This window comes from Nanorana parkeri, unplaced genomic scaffold (assembly GCF_000935625.1).
Source record: "Nanorana parkeri isolate BGI_ZX_2015 unplaced genomic scaffold, ASM93562v1 scaffold2749, whole genome shotgun sequence".
Taxonomy (NCBI): Eukaryota; Metazoa; Chordata; class Amphibia; order Anura; family Dicroglossidae; genus Nanorana; species Nanorana parkeri.
In genome coordinates, this window is record NW_017309017.1 from 64,735 (window position 1) to 80,930 (window position 16,196).

At 42.0% G+C, this 16,196-nt stretch overlaps 1 protein-coding gene across 1 annotated transcript in view; it reads right to left on the reverse strand.

The window, feature by feature from the left end:
- LOC108802253 (SUN domain-containing protein 2-like) overlaps positions 1–16,196 on the reverse strand; it is an 82,812-nt gene that overhangs the window by 40,780 nt on the left and 25,836 nt on the right. The window contains 8 exon segments of the mRNA XM_018574120.1: positions 4,213–4,380; positions 4,790–4,905; positions 5,007–5,091; positions 7,610–7,843; positions 8,671–8,833; positions 11,546–11,589; positions 12,980–13,057; positions 13,705–13,914. Coding sequence (XP_018429622.1) covers positions 4,213–4,380; positions 4,790–4,905; positions 5,007–5,091; positions 7,610–7,843; positions 8,671–8,833; positions 11,546–11,589; positions 12,980–13,057; positions 13,705–13,914 — 1,098 coding nt within the window.

Genomic DNA, 16,196 nt, shown 5'->3' on the forward strand with positions numbered 1-16,196 from the left:
GTGAAATATTTTTTTTTTACCCCCACCCCTGTACATCTCATCTTCATCCTGTCTTTGGTGTATACAAGTGATCTGTATAATATATTATATATTAATGCCTTATCTTCCCTTATCCTTTGAATTAACCTTCTCATGTCCATCCTTCCACTATATGTGACATGTACATTAACCCCTTCTCCTCCTCCTTTGTATGACCTGTGCATTAATGATTCGCTGTATCTAATGCACCATTATCAAGCTACATGACGTAAAGAAATCTGTGCTGAAATTTATATGCAGTCTTCCATTGCTGACCACCTGAAAATGCTAGTTTCTTGGCTGTCTCTGGATTTATTAGTTTGTTAGTCACTGACAAAAATAAACATGCAGATCAAGAGAGTGAATTCCAATTCCAAACTGTGTCCTGGAACAGTGATTTATCCAAGCCTTTTGATAAGCCAGGAGACTAGTATTCTTAAAAGTACAAACAAGGTCAGCAGTGGCAGCCTCCATGCTTCTTAACCATGGAATTCCTCAGCAAGATTTGATTGGGGGAGTGAGTGCCATTTCTAATTTCTGCCCCATAAAACAGAAAGGCTATTGACTTTATGGACATAGATATACTGGAATGTATATAGATATATTTAATAACTTTTATCATACTACACTTATTATAAATGAGCATAATGTACTAGTTGCCCACCTGCTTTTACAGACAAATTCCAGGGAAATGGCTAACTACACAGTTTTCCTACATACATGTACAGGGCTTGAAAATTAACTCGTCCTCTCGTTTGTGACAAGAGGACGCCGTAGCCGGACGAGTAGCAACTCGCACGGAATTAACCGCTTCCTGGCCGGCCGTTGTAATTAAATGGCCGCCCGGGAGCTTTGGGCGTTTTTAGACCTCCTCACCCGTCACGCTCATGCACGCCAAGTGGGAAAACTGCTTAAAATTGTAAACAGCCAGCGTTGGCTGTTTACATACAACCGGTCCGGCAGCTGTAGAGCCACTGGATTGCTTGTATAATGCATGCTGGTGTGCCCCCCCCCTCTGCCGATCCCCGTTGTGTCCAGTGAGGGCTCGGCAACCACAAAGGTGGCTCTGTCACCGGAGATCATCACATGAGGAGATCATCACTTCTCCTCGTTCTATGTCTCCATAAAAGGGGCCTGTCTGTGTAAATTAGCTATCACATGGGGGGCTTCTTATCCCCCTATGTGATAGCAATGAAGTTAAGTGAAAAAAAAATCATAATTTTAAATTAAAGTTACCCAAAAAAATAATGTAAAGTCAAATATTAAAATAATAATTTAAAAAAAAACAACGAAAGTCAGAGTGAGGGCAATCATTTTAGGGCCATTAATAATAGTCCGGTCATGCTGACTGGTGACATTTTTGACTGACTGGTGAGACACCCTAAAAATTTTCAAGCCCTGTACATGTATATATGTAAACTGTCCTGCATGGCAAAGTATTTTTATTCTATTCAACCAGTTTTGTGATCCAGACACCCAAGCCAGAGAACACAGTCTGGTCCTTTCTTCAGTTAATACTGCAGTTGTGTATTACAGCTTGGAGTTTCACATTAAAATAAAGTGCACATATCCTTTTTTGCACCTACTCTTTCTGAGCTAACCTATCCGCTGTTTGTTTACAATCAGGCCAGCTGATTTTCATTGCACTGCTTACGTCTGTGCAATAGCTTCCCATGGGGTTCTGAGGAGCAGTCTCCTGAGGCAAGGGGTGAGGCAAATGAGAGCGCAAATCCTGGGAGTATAAAGGGTGTAGGGGCAACCAATGTCTGTGTTACAGGTAGAAAGAACAAGAACTCATCAAAAAACAAAGCATTCGGGACTTACTTGAGGAGCTGAGGGTCCTGACAGGGGGGGCCCTAATGGGGTTGTGGTGATCCGAGACGTATTCAGAGTATCCCGTGGGTGAAGGGATAGATGGTAAATCAATTTGTACTGAGTGCTGTGTGTGCCGAGGGGCTGGTGGAGAGGCTGCCTCTAGTCTTGATCGCAGTGTTTTTAGGACGTGATGGGGTGGAAGTGAAAAACAGCTGGGGAAGAACTGGTGAAGGAGCGACACGTTTCGAGGTGATCCTCTTCTTCAAGCTCAAAGGGTAAGACCATCTATCCCTTCACCCCCGGGATACTCTGAATACGTCTTGGATCGCCACAACCCCATTGGGGCCCCCCCTGTCAGGACCCTCAGCTCCTCAAGTAAGTCCCGAATGCTTTGTTTTTTGATGAGTTATTGTTCTTTCTACCTGTAACACAGACATTGGTTGCCCCTACACCCTTTATACTCCCAGGATTTGCGCTCTCATTTGCCTCATCTCTATGTCCACAGGTTTCTCCCCGTTTGTAGAGCAGCAATCTCCATCGACCATTCCCACACATACCCCACATTCTCATGAAAGCGCTGTGTCCCTTTTTTTCGTTTGTTCCTGAGGCAAGGGACCCTCCAGACATGGTCTCATAGAACCTCATGGGAAGTTACTGTACAGACATGGCTAGCCCACTGAAGATCGGATGCAAACAGCAGAGGCTTCGGACACTATTGCGAGGTAAGTATGCATCTAGGAAGGAGTTAGTGTGGGCTAGTTTAGCTCTGGATGGGAAGTAAGAGTGTCCAAAAACGATAACTGCACTTATGCTTTAAAGTGACACTAAACTCAGTAGTTAAATCTTAACAATGCATTCACGTACCTTAACAATTAACAAAAATGTAAAATGTAATCACTAGGCTGTAGATCCTCAAATCATCTCTAAATTGATGCAGACACTGTCCTTCCTTCTGGAGGGTGGCTACTTTTGTTCCCCATGGTCCCTGTGTGTTATAAAGTAGCCACCACTCCAAGCTGACCCCCGTGATAGACTACAATTTCATAACAAATTAGTAAACTAAATGTGAGATTGTAGTCTAGAACAGGAGCAAGGTTAGAGGGGTGGCTACTTTACAACACACACAGGGACCATGGGGAACAAAAGTAGCCACCTTCCAGAAAGAAGGACAGTGTCAGCATGAATTTAGAGATGATTTGAGGATCTTCAGCTGAGTGATACAAGTAAGCTACATTTTTGTTAATAGTTAAAGGAGAACTATGACATGAGTGATTTCCACTCACCTCATAGTTCTAAGCCGACCTGTGACAATGAGACTGTCACAGGTCGGCTCAGTAATAAGTGTAAAAAATAAATAAATGTTTTTGTCAGTTTATATCAAGCAGTCACTATGACTGCATGATACATTAGCTTTTTTAATTTTTAGTTATTATTAGCCTGCTCCAAACTTAGGAACAGCTATTAATAACCTTAGAGACTGATCCTGACAGCATGTCAGAATCAGATCTCAGTAAAGGTCTTTGATCGTTCCTAGACGATCAAAACTGATACATTTCACTCAGAGATACATTTGTATCTTGTGCTTGAAATGTATCATTTAACATCAGGCCAGGCTATACAGCTGTCAAAACGAATAGCAGAGAGGTGAGTCACTGCTACCTCTCTGCTATCTTCAGCTGTCAGATACGGGATCGCTAGGCCACATTGTGACGGGACGTACACTGTACGTCTCCAGTCACGAAGGGGTTAAGTGATGCCTCTTGATCCACACATCTTCCTTCCAGTTGTTTTCAGCAGTTCCTCCAGCGCTGGTGCCGCTCTCTGATCCAGCACAGACTGCTGTTTCTTCCAGTGTCCCACGTAGTCTTTCCAGCGTGCACGTTCCCGGCTGCGTGCATTCACTTCTACGGTGTCTCTCCTCCTCTCCCCTCTAGGTGATATGGACTGTGCATGCGCCCGCACACACTTCCTCCTGGCCACTCGGGAAGATGTGGTCTGCAGCCGGGACAGAGTGGCGCAGACCTAAGTTATTGTCTATTTGACAATTTGCTAAAAAAATTTTTTTTGCCATATATCTACTGCTTGCTAGCAGTAGAAATAAAAAGAAAACAAGACCTTACTTCTACTTTAAAGTACTTGAATGCGTTTTAAAGGTTAATAGTCACTTTAAGAAAAAAATACACCAATGGAAACTTGGACAAATTGTCTCTTAGATAAGCGTATTTTTGTTATAATTATTTAGTGTGTGTGTCAAAAGCAGTGCAGCTTTTTGAAGGGTTAAGGCCTCAGTATATACCTAAAATATAACTTTATCTTAAAAAAAAGTCTAAATGGAATATAGTTTTAGTTATTGGATTAGTCATTTGATCACAGACTTACATATACAGCAAAGTCCTTTGGAGCACTTGAAATTGTTGACTTTGGTGACAAAGAACGAGGGATGTGATCTAGAGTGACAGCTGTTGGTTGGATGTGACTAGACAAGCGAACTACAGCATACCCTTGGGATCCTCTGAAAGCCCAGCAGTTACCTGGGTTTGAATCTGGCTGGAAACATTAAAACAAAACAAGTTTAGAGACACAAAGTAAAAGTAATTATAAAGGAACATCATACAAATGTAAAATACTGAAATGTGAAAAGTTATTTATGTGACTTGCTGACCCAACCTGGAATCAAACAACCCAAATTCAAATGGCTGTTCATTCAATATTTTTCCTCCTGGTCACAGTAGTCATATTTAAACTGTGAGAAATATTTTATTTTTATTTCTGTAACATTCACAAGACCAGAACAAGACTCCTGGAGTGTTTGAGGCACAATTGTAACAACACAGGTAAAGTAAATATTTGCATGCAAGTAATTTATATGCATTTAATAATGTGTATATTACGATGGAATTATTAAAGATGAAGTATAAATAACATTACTCAAGGTTTTGTCGCATTATGCTTTTACCTGAAGGATGACTCGTGGGGACTGTGATTGGTACCATAGTGGAACCCCAAACAGACTGAGCAGGGCAGTTTTGGTTTCATAGGTCTCAGAGCATCTAGTGTTTAGAACACTGGCTCCTATGAGAAAGTAATTATAGAAGGAAAAAATCACTAAAACATTCATCAGTATTTGAGGATTCATCTTTATGAATAGTTAAGGCAACTTAAGACAAATCAACCTGACGATTCCAGAGCATAATCCACCAATCCAATTCGGTCCTCACTATATCTCTGTAGGGCACGATTTACAATTTCGTACACCTCCTGCAAAGAAGATAATGCGCACAAGTTAATAAAGAGGTGCATGAGAAGATATATACCTTCACTCAAAGAAAGCAGACTGAAGTAAATACAACAAGCTATCTGTAATCTCTAATTTGCACCTCCAAAAGATAACAGAAATCTACATATCAGCATTGTGATTTATTATCTAGTTTTTAAATTATCTCAGTATTTATTTTAATCTCTTTAGTGTGGTCAAATCCTCTACCTTCAGACAGGACTGTGTTGAGGTAACGTATGGTAAAATGTGTGTTTGACAATGTGTTATCATAACGTACAAAACGGACAGCGGTACATTGCTGTGCCATTTATTCAGGGTGCATTACAGAAAAACTCCAGGAAATAAATGTCTTAACACTTGCAGTGGGGCAACCCCTGCACTGCAAGGATTTAGTGCTCATTTTTGTCTAGGTGCAAAAATAAAAAAGTTATACTCACCCGATCCTTGGAGCTGGCTGGCTGTTAGGCCGGTCCTTCCAGCTTCTCCCGCCTTCCGATCCAGCGGTCTAAGGTTTCGTGAGTCATCATGTCCAATACACAGTGTATTGGACGTGAGGACATCAATTTGAAATACCATCGCTGGAGCAGAGAAGGAGACAGGCTGGAGGGAGCGCTCTAACAACCATCAGGCTGCGAGTTTCGGATGAATATAACTTTGTTGTTTTCGCACACTGTCTGCGTCCAAGTGCGGACAACCGGACCAGCACTGATGTGCAAGTTCGGGTGTGCGGATGACAGCATACAGCCGCGTCCTGCCATAGGGAAGAACAGAGTGCTGCGTGCAATTAATTGCAGCACCTGTCTCTCCTGAGATAAGGCCTAACCCTTGCACTGGGGGGGCGGTGGCCCCACTGCAAGGGTAAGAATTTTTTCCCCCCGAAGTTCATTAAAATTTCCAAGCAATGTATGGCAGCTCATTCAAAGTAAGAGGATTGCCTTAATATAATGAATGTTAACATGCATGTGAGAACACACCATAACAGAGTGAATATGGCCTTAAGTTCTTTCTATTTTAATCATCAATAAATTATATCTAAATCCATTTTTTTTATCTTGGATAGTGTAGGGGAGGATGAAAACCACTGTCAGTTTCCTTTTTGCTGTGTCTAATTAGGAAGAGTTGACTTTACTTCCTGTCATCCGGCAGACTGCACCGGGGGGGCATATATTTCAAACATGAGCAGAATCCCTTCTCAGACAATTGTCACGAGAACACATTTTTCCACTGGAAAAACCTCTCCCTATTCCTGTTCTGGTGTCCTGTTTAACCTCACTTTTATTCCCAGTGACATTTGTGATCAGGACATGTAGAGAGAGTGAATCTCCCTAAAGGTGGCCATACACTGTACTGGTTGTAAAGTGATTAAAAAAACGTACGATCTGCCCATCTTGGACAGGCAGATCGTACTCTCGATCATCGCAAGCCCGCCCCCCCGAGGGGCGGACTTCCGATGACCGCAATGCTGAACGGGCAGTGTGCGCGTGCGCACACCGGCCCGTTTGGCATTTGTCTCCCGAGCACCGTTCAAACAAGCCGAAAATCGTACGATTTTCGCCTGGTTTTCTAGCGTGCTCCTTAGACAAAAGACGTGCGACTGTACAGTAGAAACGGTCGCACGTCTTCGTTCACACTGCTCGATTCTCGTACGATCGCGGGATTTCCTGCGATTCTCGTACGAGAATCGAGCAGTGTATGGGCACCTAACAGGGACACAGGAAGCAAAAAATCCTGACAGGGATTCTAACCTCTCAACATTCTATCCAAATCTAAAGTATAATGTGTCCATTAGTTAAATTTACTACCACATATGCGCAGATCTGGCTATACAGGGATATTATTCAGCCTCCACAGTCAAGGTGGCCCAAGTGTGGGCTGATTATTAGCAGAGTAAGGTAAATGTCTTCCTCTCTGCCAACAAATGGACATTGATTTGGCACTTCACATCTGGACCATATGTAAATGCACTAGCTACTTCCTCACAATAAAACAGCTGGCTTAAAAGGAGAACTTAAAAGGCTTTTCCCCATAGTTCTCCTTAGGGTAACGGGAGGACACAAACTAGCGTTCTAGAGGCAGAGCCAGCTGTAACCGCCCCCTCCCCCGTCCGTTCCGCCAGTCAGCGCTGGCGTTTTGGAGCGGGGAGGGGGCAATGCAGCACCTCCCCTGTCACGGCAGAGAGCCGTGACAGGATCGAGAGGTGAGCGAACGCCGGTATGTGTTCGCTCACCTCCCGATCTACTGAGCCGACCTGTGACAGTCTCATTGTCACAGGTCGGCTAGAACTATGAGGTGAGTGAAAAGCACTCACCTCATGGTTCTCCTTTAATCTCTGTGGCAATCTGCAAAGAGCAGATACAGATGAAGTGCAAACTTCAGTTACTTTGTTTGGATAAAAGACCTCCCTGTGTATTGTATGTATTGTCCCTAAAGGCAGTACAACCTTGATCAATCAAGTAAGAGAAAGAAATGTCAGAGTTGGTAGAGTGAGATCTTGCCTACCTCCCGGGATAATCCAGACAGTCCACTTGACTGTATTTCCCGCTCTATGGTTATCTGAGCATGGGATCCCTGTAGCTTCTTGTCTGCAGCCACAACAGCAAGGATTTTCTTTTCCAGTTCCATTAAAGGTTTCTGCAGCTCATCCCGGCGGAGGAAGATATCTGAGAGTGAACTAAAACCAGTGTTCTCTTTCTCCAAGTTACTCAGGAGCCATGTTGGAAAGAGAGCTTGAACCTGATAGAACAGACACATAGACACATTAAGCTAAACATTACTAAAAATGGGCGCACACATAATGGTAAATAGCTAACTGATCATGTGAAACAACACTTCACTATAATAAATTGGGAGCACAACAAACAAAAGAACAGTTTGGTTAATTTTATTGGCGTTTTCAATGTCCAAAATTGAAACCAGTCATAAAAAAGATTACTAAGTGAACACTGATGGCTTATCTAGCAAAAAAAAAAAAGAAAATAAACAGGATCATGGGTGAATCCCATCCCTAACATCCTGGGGTTATACTCCCCTGCCATGTTGAGCAGTGGTGCTGCTTTCTCCAGGGATAACGGGAACAAACTAAAACCAGGTCACAATAATGACTAACATAAAAGCAAAACATTAGTAAACCTGTGTAGCAGAGTATACAGATTTAAATAAATACATCCTCTAAAAGATAAAGGTAAAATGTGTATTCTAATTAATCACAGGATTAATTAGGCAGTTCAAGGTACACTGACCATATGTAAAATGCAATAATACAAAGCAAGCTTGGTCAAATTAGCTAATAGGTGATTTCTGGCTGGTTGCTAATGGTTACTGCTCTTTGCACACAGACTTTGCCCTTTGTGTTTTTGTGAAATGGGGCCATATTTATAGTAAATGCAATAACGGATCATAAGAGAAATATGTATATTACTACAATTATATTATTTGCAATACAAAGAAACACTGCAATTTGTACATGCAGATGGTTTTACTTCTTGATCCAGTTGGAGGAGTGTTCAAAAAAACAAGTTTAAAAAAAAAAAAAATCTCCAAAGGAAAAATAGCAAACTCACCTCATCTCTGACTCCTTTTATCTGGCCAGGAATGGCTGCCATTTGCTGAGAAACGTCACCCTGGGTCTTTCTAACAGATACCAACTCTTGCTGCAGATGTAGGAGTTTTGTTTCCAATTTTCCTAAATTTTGCAGGAAATTCTCCCTTAAACTGTCCTGAGGACTGTATAGAAAAAACAAAACTAGGTATTCCTCTCATAAGCAATTCCATGAAAATATTATATATGATTCTGTTGTCTAATTTTTTTTATTCTGGCACAGCTAAATACATTCCCAGACAAGTGACATAGAATAGATGCACAATGGCAAATGCTAGGAATATGCATACAAACACTTATTATTACTTCTTTAAGTGATGTTTATGCACTGACAACTCTCAGCAATAGATCGATCAGCCATAACATTATGACCACTATGAACATTTTGTCCCTGCAGTTGATTTGTTGGAAGCAGAAAAAATAGGCAAGCGTAAGGATTTGAGCCACTATAACAAGAGCCAAATTGTGATGGCTAGACAACTTGGTCAACTCCAAAACTGCAGCTCTTGTGGAATGTTCCCAGTCTTCAGTGATCAGGACCTATCAAAAGTGGACCAAAGAAGGAAAACTGGTGAACCAGCAACAGGATCATGGGCGTCCAAGGCTCATTGATGCACGTGGGGAGTGAAGGCTGGCTAGTGTGGTCCGATGAAATAGAAGAGCTACTGTAGCTCAAATTGCTTAAAAAGGTAATGCTGGTTCTGATAGAAATGTGTCTAAACATCACAGTGTATTGCATATGGGGTCGCATAGCCGCTGACTGGTCAGGGTGCCCAATGCCGACCCGGGTGCACCCCCAAAAGTGCCTGCAATGGGAACGTGAGCATCAGATCTGGACCACGGAGCAATGGAAGAAGGTGGCCTGGTGCATGTGTGTCACTTACCTAGGGAAGAGATGGCACCAGGGTGCACTATAGGAGAAAGGCAGGTGGTAGGTGGAGGAAGTGTGATGGTGTGTGCAATATTCTGCTGTGAAACCTTGGGCCCTGCCATTCATGTGAATGTTACTTTGACACATACCACCTACCTAAACATTGCTGCTGACCAAGTACACCCCTTCACGTAAACGGTATTCCCTGATGGCAGTGGCCTCTTTCAGCAAGATAATGCGCCCTGCCACACTGCAAAAATGGTTCGAGAATGGTTTGAAGGACACAATGTCGAGTTTAAGGTGTTGACTAGGCCTCAAAGTTCTCCTGATCTCAATCTAATAATGCATCTTTGAGATGTGCTGGAAAAGCAAGTCTGATCCATGAAGGCCTCACCTCGCAACTTACAGGACTTAAAGTGCCACTAAACTCTGGAAGTAAATCTTAAAAATGCAATCAAGTACCCTAACTGTTTACAAAACTGTACCTTATTCAGATGTAGATCCTCAAATAGTCTCCGAACTTGTACGGACATTATCCTTCCTTCTGGGAGGTGGCTACTTTGGTTCCCCATGATCCCTATGTATGTTGTAAAATTGTCATCGCTCCAAGCTCACCCCCTTTGATGGACTATAACCTCAAGTTTAGTTTACTAAATTGAAGTCCATCATGGGAACAAACTAGGAGCTGTGGCTACTTTTCAACAGACACAGGGACCTTGGGGAACCAAAGTAGCTACGCCCCAAAAGGAAGGCCATGTCAGTATGAATTCACAGATGATTTGAGGATCTACAGCTGAATGATGCAGAAATAAGCTACATGTTTGTTAATAGTTACGTTACAGTACTTGAATGCATTTCTAAGAATTAACTCTTGAGTTTAGTGTCACTTTAAAGGTCTGATACTGACAGTTTGGTGACAAATACCACAGCATATATTCAGAGGTATAGTAGAGACCATGCCTCAATGGGTCAGGACTGTTTTGGCAACAAAAGGGGGATCTACTCAATATTAGGCAGGTGGTCATAATGTTATGACTGATTGGTGTATACCGGTTTTCATGGTATCGAGTACGAGTACCGATATTTTTTTCCCGGTACTCGCCAATACGGAATACCGGAAGTCCCATTAAGGAAGCCAGGTGGCGTTTAATGACTTGCCACCTGGCTTGCTAATTAGCTGGAAAGCTGGGTGGTGTGTAAAGACTCGCCACCTGGCTTCCCGATCAGCAGGCAAGCCGTCTCCATGCTCTCCCGTCACCAGGGGGCAAGGGAGTATGAAGCCAGCTTTCTGGCCAATCAGGGAGCCGGAGGGCGGGTAATGACTCGCCGGCCGGCTTCCTCATTGGCCATCTTCCCGACCAATCAGGAAGCTAGGTTGCCAGTCATTACATGCTGCCCGGCTTCCTGATTGGCCGGGAAGCCAGCTCCATGCTCCCTCGGCACCAAGAGACGAGGGAGCATAGAGCCGGCTTCCCGACCAATCAGGAAGCTGGGCAGTGTGTATTGACTCGCTGACCAGCTTCCTGATACCGGAAGTTCGGGTATCGGTCTAGGCATCGGAGCATTTGGGCGTGTACGAGTACTCGCCCAAATACTCGGTATCGGTGCATCCCTACTAGAAATGTAACCAGCATCCAGTTATCTACTGTTGCCATATACATCTTGAAACAAAGGTGTTTGTTAGAAGCACTGTGCAAACAGAAATATTTTAGACACACTGGTATCTATGGCTTTTTTACACAATCTAGTCACCCAGTAAGTAAAAATGTAATATATAGATACATAGGTTGAAAAAAAGACACACCCTGCCTCTTGTGTTTTTTTAACTTATATAAATAAGAAATTACATATTTGTGTATAGTTTATTCAACAAAATAACAGATATGACTATGGTGCAGTACCACACACTGGTGCAAAGAATGCAATCATCCACTGATATACTGTATGTGTAGCATTCTTTGTTTACCTTTTAACCTCTGCCCTTAGCTGCAAAATCTGGTCTTCTGCATCCTGTGGAAAGAAATGTCAGTCTGTCTTCAGTGACAATGCATAACTTTTTTTACATTCCCACAAGTATGTCACATACATTTAGCCTACATCTGACCTGAAAGTGACACTTACAGATTTTAGTATTAGATTTTATCTTCCCATGTTTTTCTCATCACTACATTGATATGCCAAAATGTGGAGCCATGTCTGTTTTTCTTTTACAACAGTTTTATTGGTAAAAGAAATACAGGTTAAACAGAATGGCAGCATTACAACAAAAGAAAGAAAAAACAGGGAACAGAGGATATGTATAATCTTTGTCAAAAGACAACAGAAACATTAGCTATGATGTACCGTATTTGCCAGCATATAAGGCGACTAGATTTTTGAGGCGATCCCCTAATTTTCCAGTTGAAACATAGGTTTTGGGCTATACTCATCGTATAATATGAAGCCTTCCGAGGCTTCATATTTGCTTCTTCTTGCTGGAGCCATGATAGGGTCTTGTCTACCAGCCATTTTGTTTAAATACACCCACTAATCTGTCAGCCCGCTGGATGTGCGGTAATACTGGGTAATACTGTATGTACAGCAGCATCGGCTACATACAGTATACCGCGCTGAGCCAATCACGGCGAGCGATGTATTCTTTTAATTAATACTACAAAGACTGCTCGGATTGGCAGAGGTTGTGTCCATCGCTCGGCCGTGATTGGCTCAGTGCGGTATACTGTATGTAGCCGAAGCTACCGAATATACAGTATTACCGCACATCCAGCGGGCTGACAGATTAGGGACGTTCGTTTTGTGCCAGCTTGGCCCAAACGAACTAAAGGTTCACATTGTATACCCCTCATATAAGACGACCCCCGATTTTCAGGGGATGTTTTTAAGTATAAAAAGTCGTCTTATATGCCGGCAAATACGGTAGGCATACATACAAATTAAAGCCATTATCCTGCTATATATCAAAACGATGAGGTCTGTGCCCCTGCTTTCTCCTCAAAGCACCCCCAACTCTCTAGTGGGTCTACGGGGTGCAATATGGGGATAAACAACAAAAGGACACAGATCCAACAATAGTCTGGCACAATCTTAGGACCATCAAAAAAGAAAAAAAAGGTGGTGAGGGTTACACTTGGTACACAAAACCCAGTGTGACAAAACCCAGTCAGACAGAAATAAGTATCAATGGGCCCCGGCATGCTGAGATACGGTAAACATGCCAAGCAATGCCATCAGTTGTGAAAAAAAAATATTAGTGAAACAGAATAAGGACTAGAAAAAGAGGAGCAAACAGGAAAGACAAGGGTAGGAAGATAGAGAGCTGCACAGGGATCAGCCCAGACCCCGAGACCGCCATGGCTGTTTTTCATTTTTGAGAGTTCAACTCGCAATATATTTTCTTCACCTTGGATATCTGATGAATTTTTTGAAGAATGCCCTGGAGATGATCATGTTGCTCCTGTCTCAGTCCTATCAGTGCACTCTAAAACAATAAAACCCATAAGTACAGTTAAATGACATTATGTAGTCACAATTCTATGCATTTAAATCATTAAAAATACCTGTTTATTACATGTTCTCACAGCCACTATATTATGTATTGCAAGGGCCTGACTTTCATGCACCTAATCATTTACGAGGTGGAAAACAGGATCCATTGGATATTTACAAATGAAAAATTAATAGAAAGGCAGCTTAACACTATGGTCAAATTTGAGAAAGTCTGAGAACCTTGGATTAGGCATTACCTACCTCCTTTTGATCGTCAACTGCTGGTCATGTAGACTACCGCATATAATGTACTCCACTTTTGCTGATTTTGGAAGTACCGATGCTGCCCCTCACCTTACTTATCCCCTTCTTTTTCTATCTAGAATTTGACCAAATTGTTGTTCACCTATTCTATTAATTTCAACGTGAGAAGGATTGTTCTTCCTACTGCTTCTCCTTCACCAAAGATATTTATATTTTTTGCCAATTTGGCTGTATCTGATATGATTTTTCTCAATATTGCTGTTTGTCAGATCTGGATACTATATTTTCCGATATTACTTTATTGTTTTAATGTTGTAAACTTCTGTAATCGCGAATAAAAAGTTTTTAAAATGTAAAAATACCCATTTATTATACCTTTGTCGTCTCTGTGCTTTCCTGCAGAATCTGTTCTCTTAAGGCTGAATCTTTGTTGCTGGACAAGTCTTTGAAGATCTGAAGAACCTCTTTTCGACTCATGCCTGTGTCTGTTGTGGGGGCAGGTTCCATACTTCTTAACAATTTTTGCTCATCCTCTAGGCCCTGAAACCTCTTCTCTAGAAACTCCATGCGGGACATTAAATCAGCCTTTAAAATAAAAAAATTGTGTTAAAAATGTTTTAACATACAGTAATACTACTGCTGCTGCTACTGTTCTAAGAAAAAACTGTGTCACATTGTGCAGCAGAAAAACAGATGACAGCCTGAAAATAAAGTGTATCAATCATCTAACTGTCATTTGAGAGTGAGTATAGAATAAAGAAGTTTTTGACCTGTATCTGGATATTAGGTGCCACACCCCTAATAATGGTATACACAAAGAAAGTTCTTTAAAGAGAAAGTGGGGTTTTGAAAGCACCGGATAAATGACAACTCCAAACAGAAAAATACATAAAAGATATATTTATTTGATATAAATCTTAAAAAGAGAAAAGACAGGCTCAAAGCCAATGATAAAAATTATTTAGCTAAATAGATAGTCCCTACACAGCTCTTTCCACATAGCACAGTACCTCTTCATTTACAAAGCCAACATGATTCACCCTATGTTCTTATGGACGCACATGATTTGGTATTATAGTGCCAATGACCAGATTAACATACTAACATACAGAGAGGCCCTTGACAAGAATGTTCATAGGGCTGTGAAATACAATATTGTTCTTCGCTATTACTGCTTTAGGAACAGAATGTGGCCCTGGGAACAAAACATGATTCAATTGGTGGTAGGGAGCAACCAAACAAGCATGATAAAATATAGAAACCAATGCTGGTTCAATTAGGGATCCACATGATTCCTCATCCAAATTGATGGGTTTGAAGTCTTTGTCCACAATAGTGCTTAGTCTAGTGTCCACAATGTATAGGTATTGGATTCTGTGGGTAGTGCTTGAAGGGTTGGAAGGTGGAGCAGATCTATTCTCCACTAATGCCAACCCACAAGCAACTTATAGCCACCTTGAGAATTCATACAAGGGTAATCACAATGATTGTCAGAGATTTCACATAGTTTGGGACACATGATTAAGGCATATTGCAGATGGTCATGATTATATCAAAAAACAGTGCGATTCACCATTAGATTACAAGCATATATATACTTAAGTTAATTCATTGTATAAGGATAACAGGAAATTCATAAATAAAAATAACAAGAGAATGAATGGTCTATGGTGAGCAGGTTTGTTGGTCCTGCCCTGCACACAAATTGACTACCAAAATAGACTGTATATTGGAATTATATATTCACATAAAGTGACAGTACTTATAAGATTCAATCAGGTAGTAGGACCAGAACTTATGATGACAACAAGTTCCCACTATGTCATGGTGTCGAAGACCTAGGTGGTGATCATGTGGTCGATGGTAACTGCTAATGAAGGGTAGGGGTAAGGAAGAGCAACTTCAACGTTTCGCGCAACTCTGCGCTTCTTCAGGAATGGAAGGGAGATATCTGCTAGTTTTGCACATGCAGGTATATGCGTGTGTTCCCAAGCGAAAGCCGCCCGGACGGCTATTTACGACCTCCTGCTGCAACACCTTTTCTCTGACACCCCTAGATATTTTGTGGAATGGGCTAAGGACCTGTCGTGTACTTTTTCTATTTCAGCCATTAATAAATCGCTTGCCTTCACACACAAAATATCAGTTGCCAGTAGAGCTCAGGAACGCAATTTTAAAATTCTATCCAGGTGGTACTATTGTCCAACCCGACTCCGAGCTATATACCCTCAGACCTCTGACCTGTGCTGGAGGTGCTCCTTACACCCTGGCTCCATGTTGCACGTATGGTGGAGTTGCGATGGGGTTGCCACATTTTGGGCCCCCATCTTCTCCACATATGAGAAACTCACGGGCAGAAGAATTGAGGGTACCCCACAGCTAGCCCTTCTCTCTGTTTCCGGGATCATACAAGTCAGTCAAAAAAGGCTTACTCCGCTTCTTTGTTCTGGCGGGTAGGGCGGTCATACCGAGGCACTGGAAATCCGCTATTAATCCTAACCTGAAGGAATGGATCGAAGAGATGCAGTCCATATGTAGGACTGAGGAGCTCACAGGCCAGCTATATGATCGCTATTCCCAATTTTATGGAGTCTGGAGTGTATGGATACACTTCTGCACCACTGATACGTTTCGTACATTACTTGACACCTGAGAGACCTGGACCACCTGAGAGAAGGGCCTAGGAGTATTTATAGACTATTGTGAATGGACGGACCCTCTTCCTGTGTCTGCTTCTGTATCTGTACTATACTTGGCTAGATCTCTGGCCTCCCTTTTTCCTCTTCTCATGACCTGTACTTACCTTTTTCTCCTCAAACTTTGCTTTCTTCTCGTCTCTTTTCTGCTTTCCTTTCCTTAAATACAGT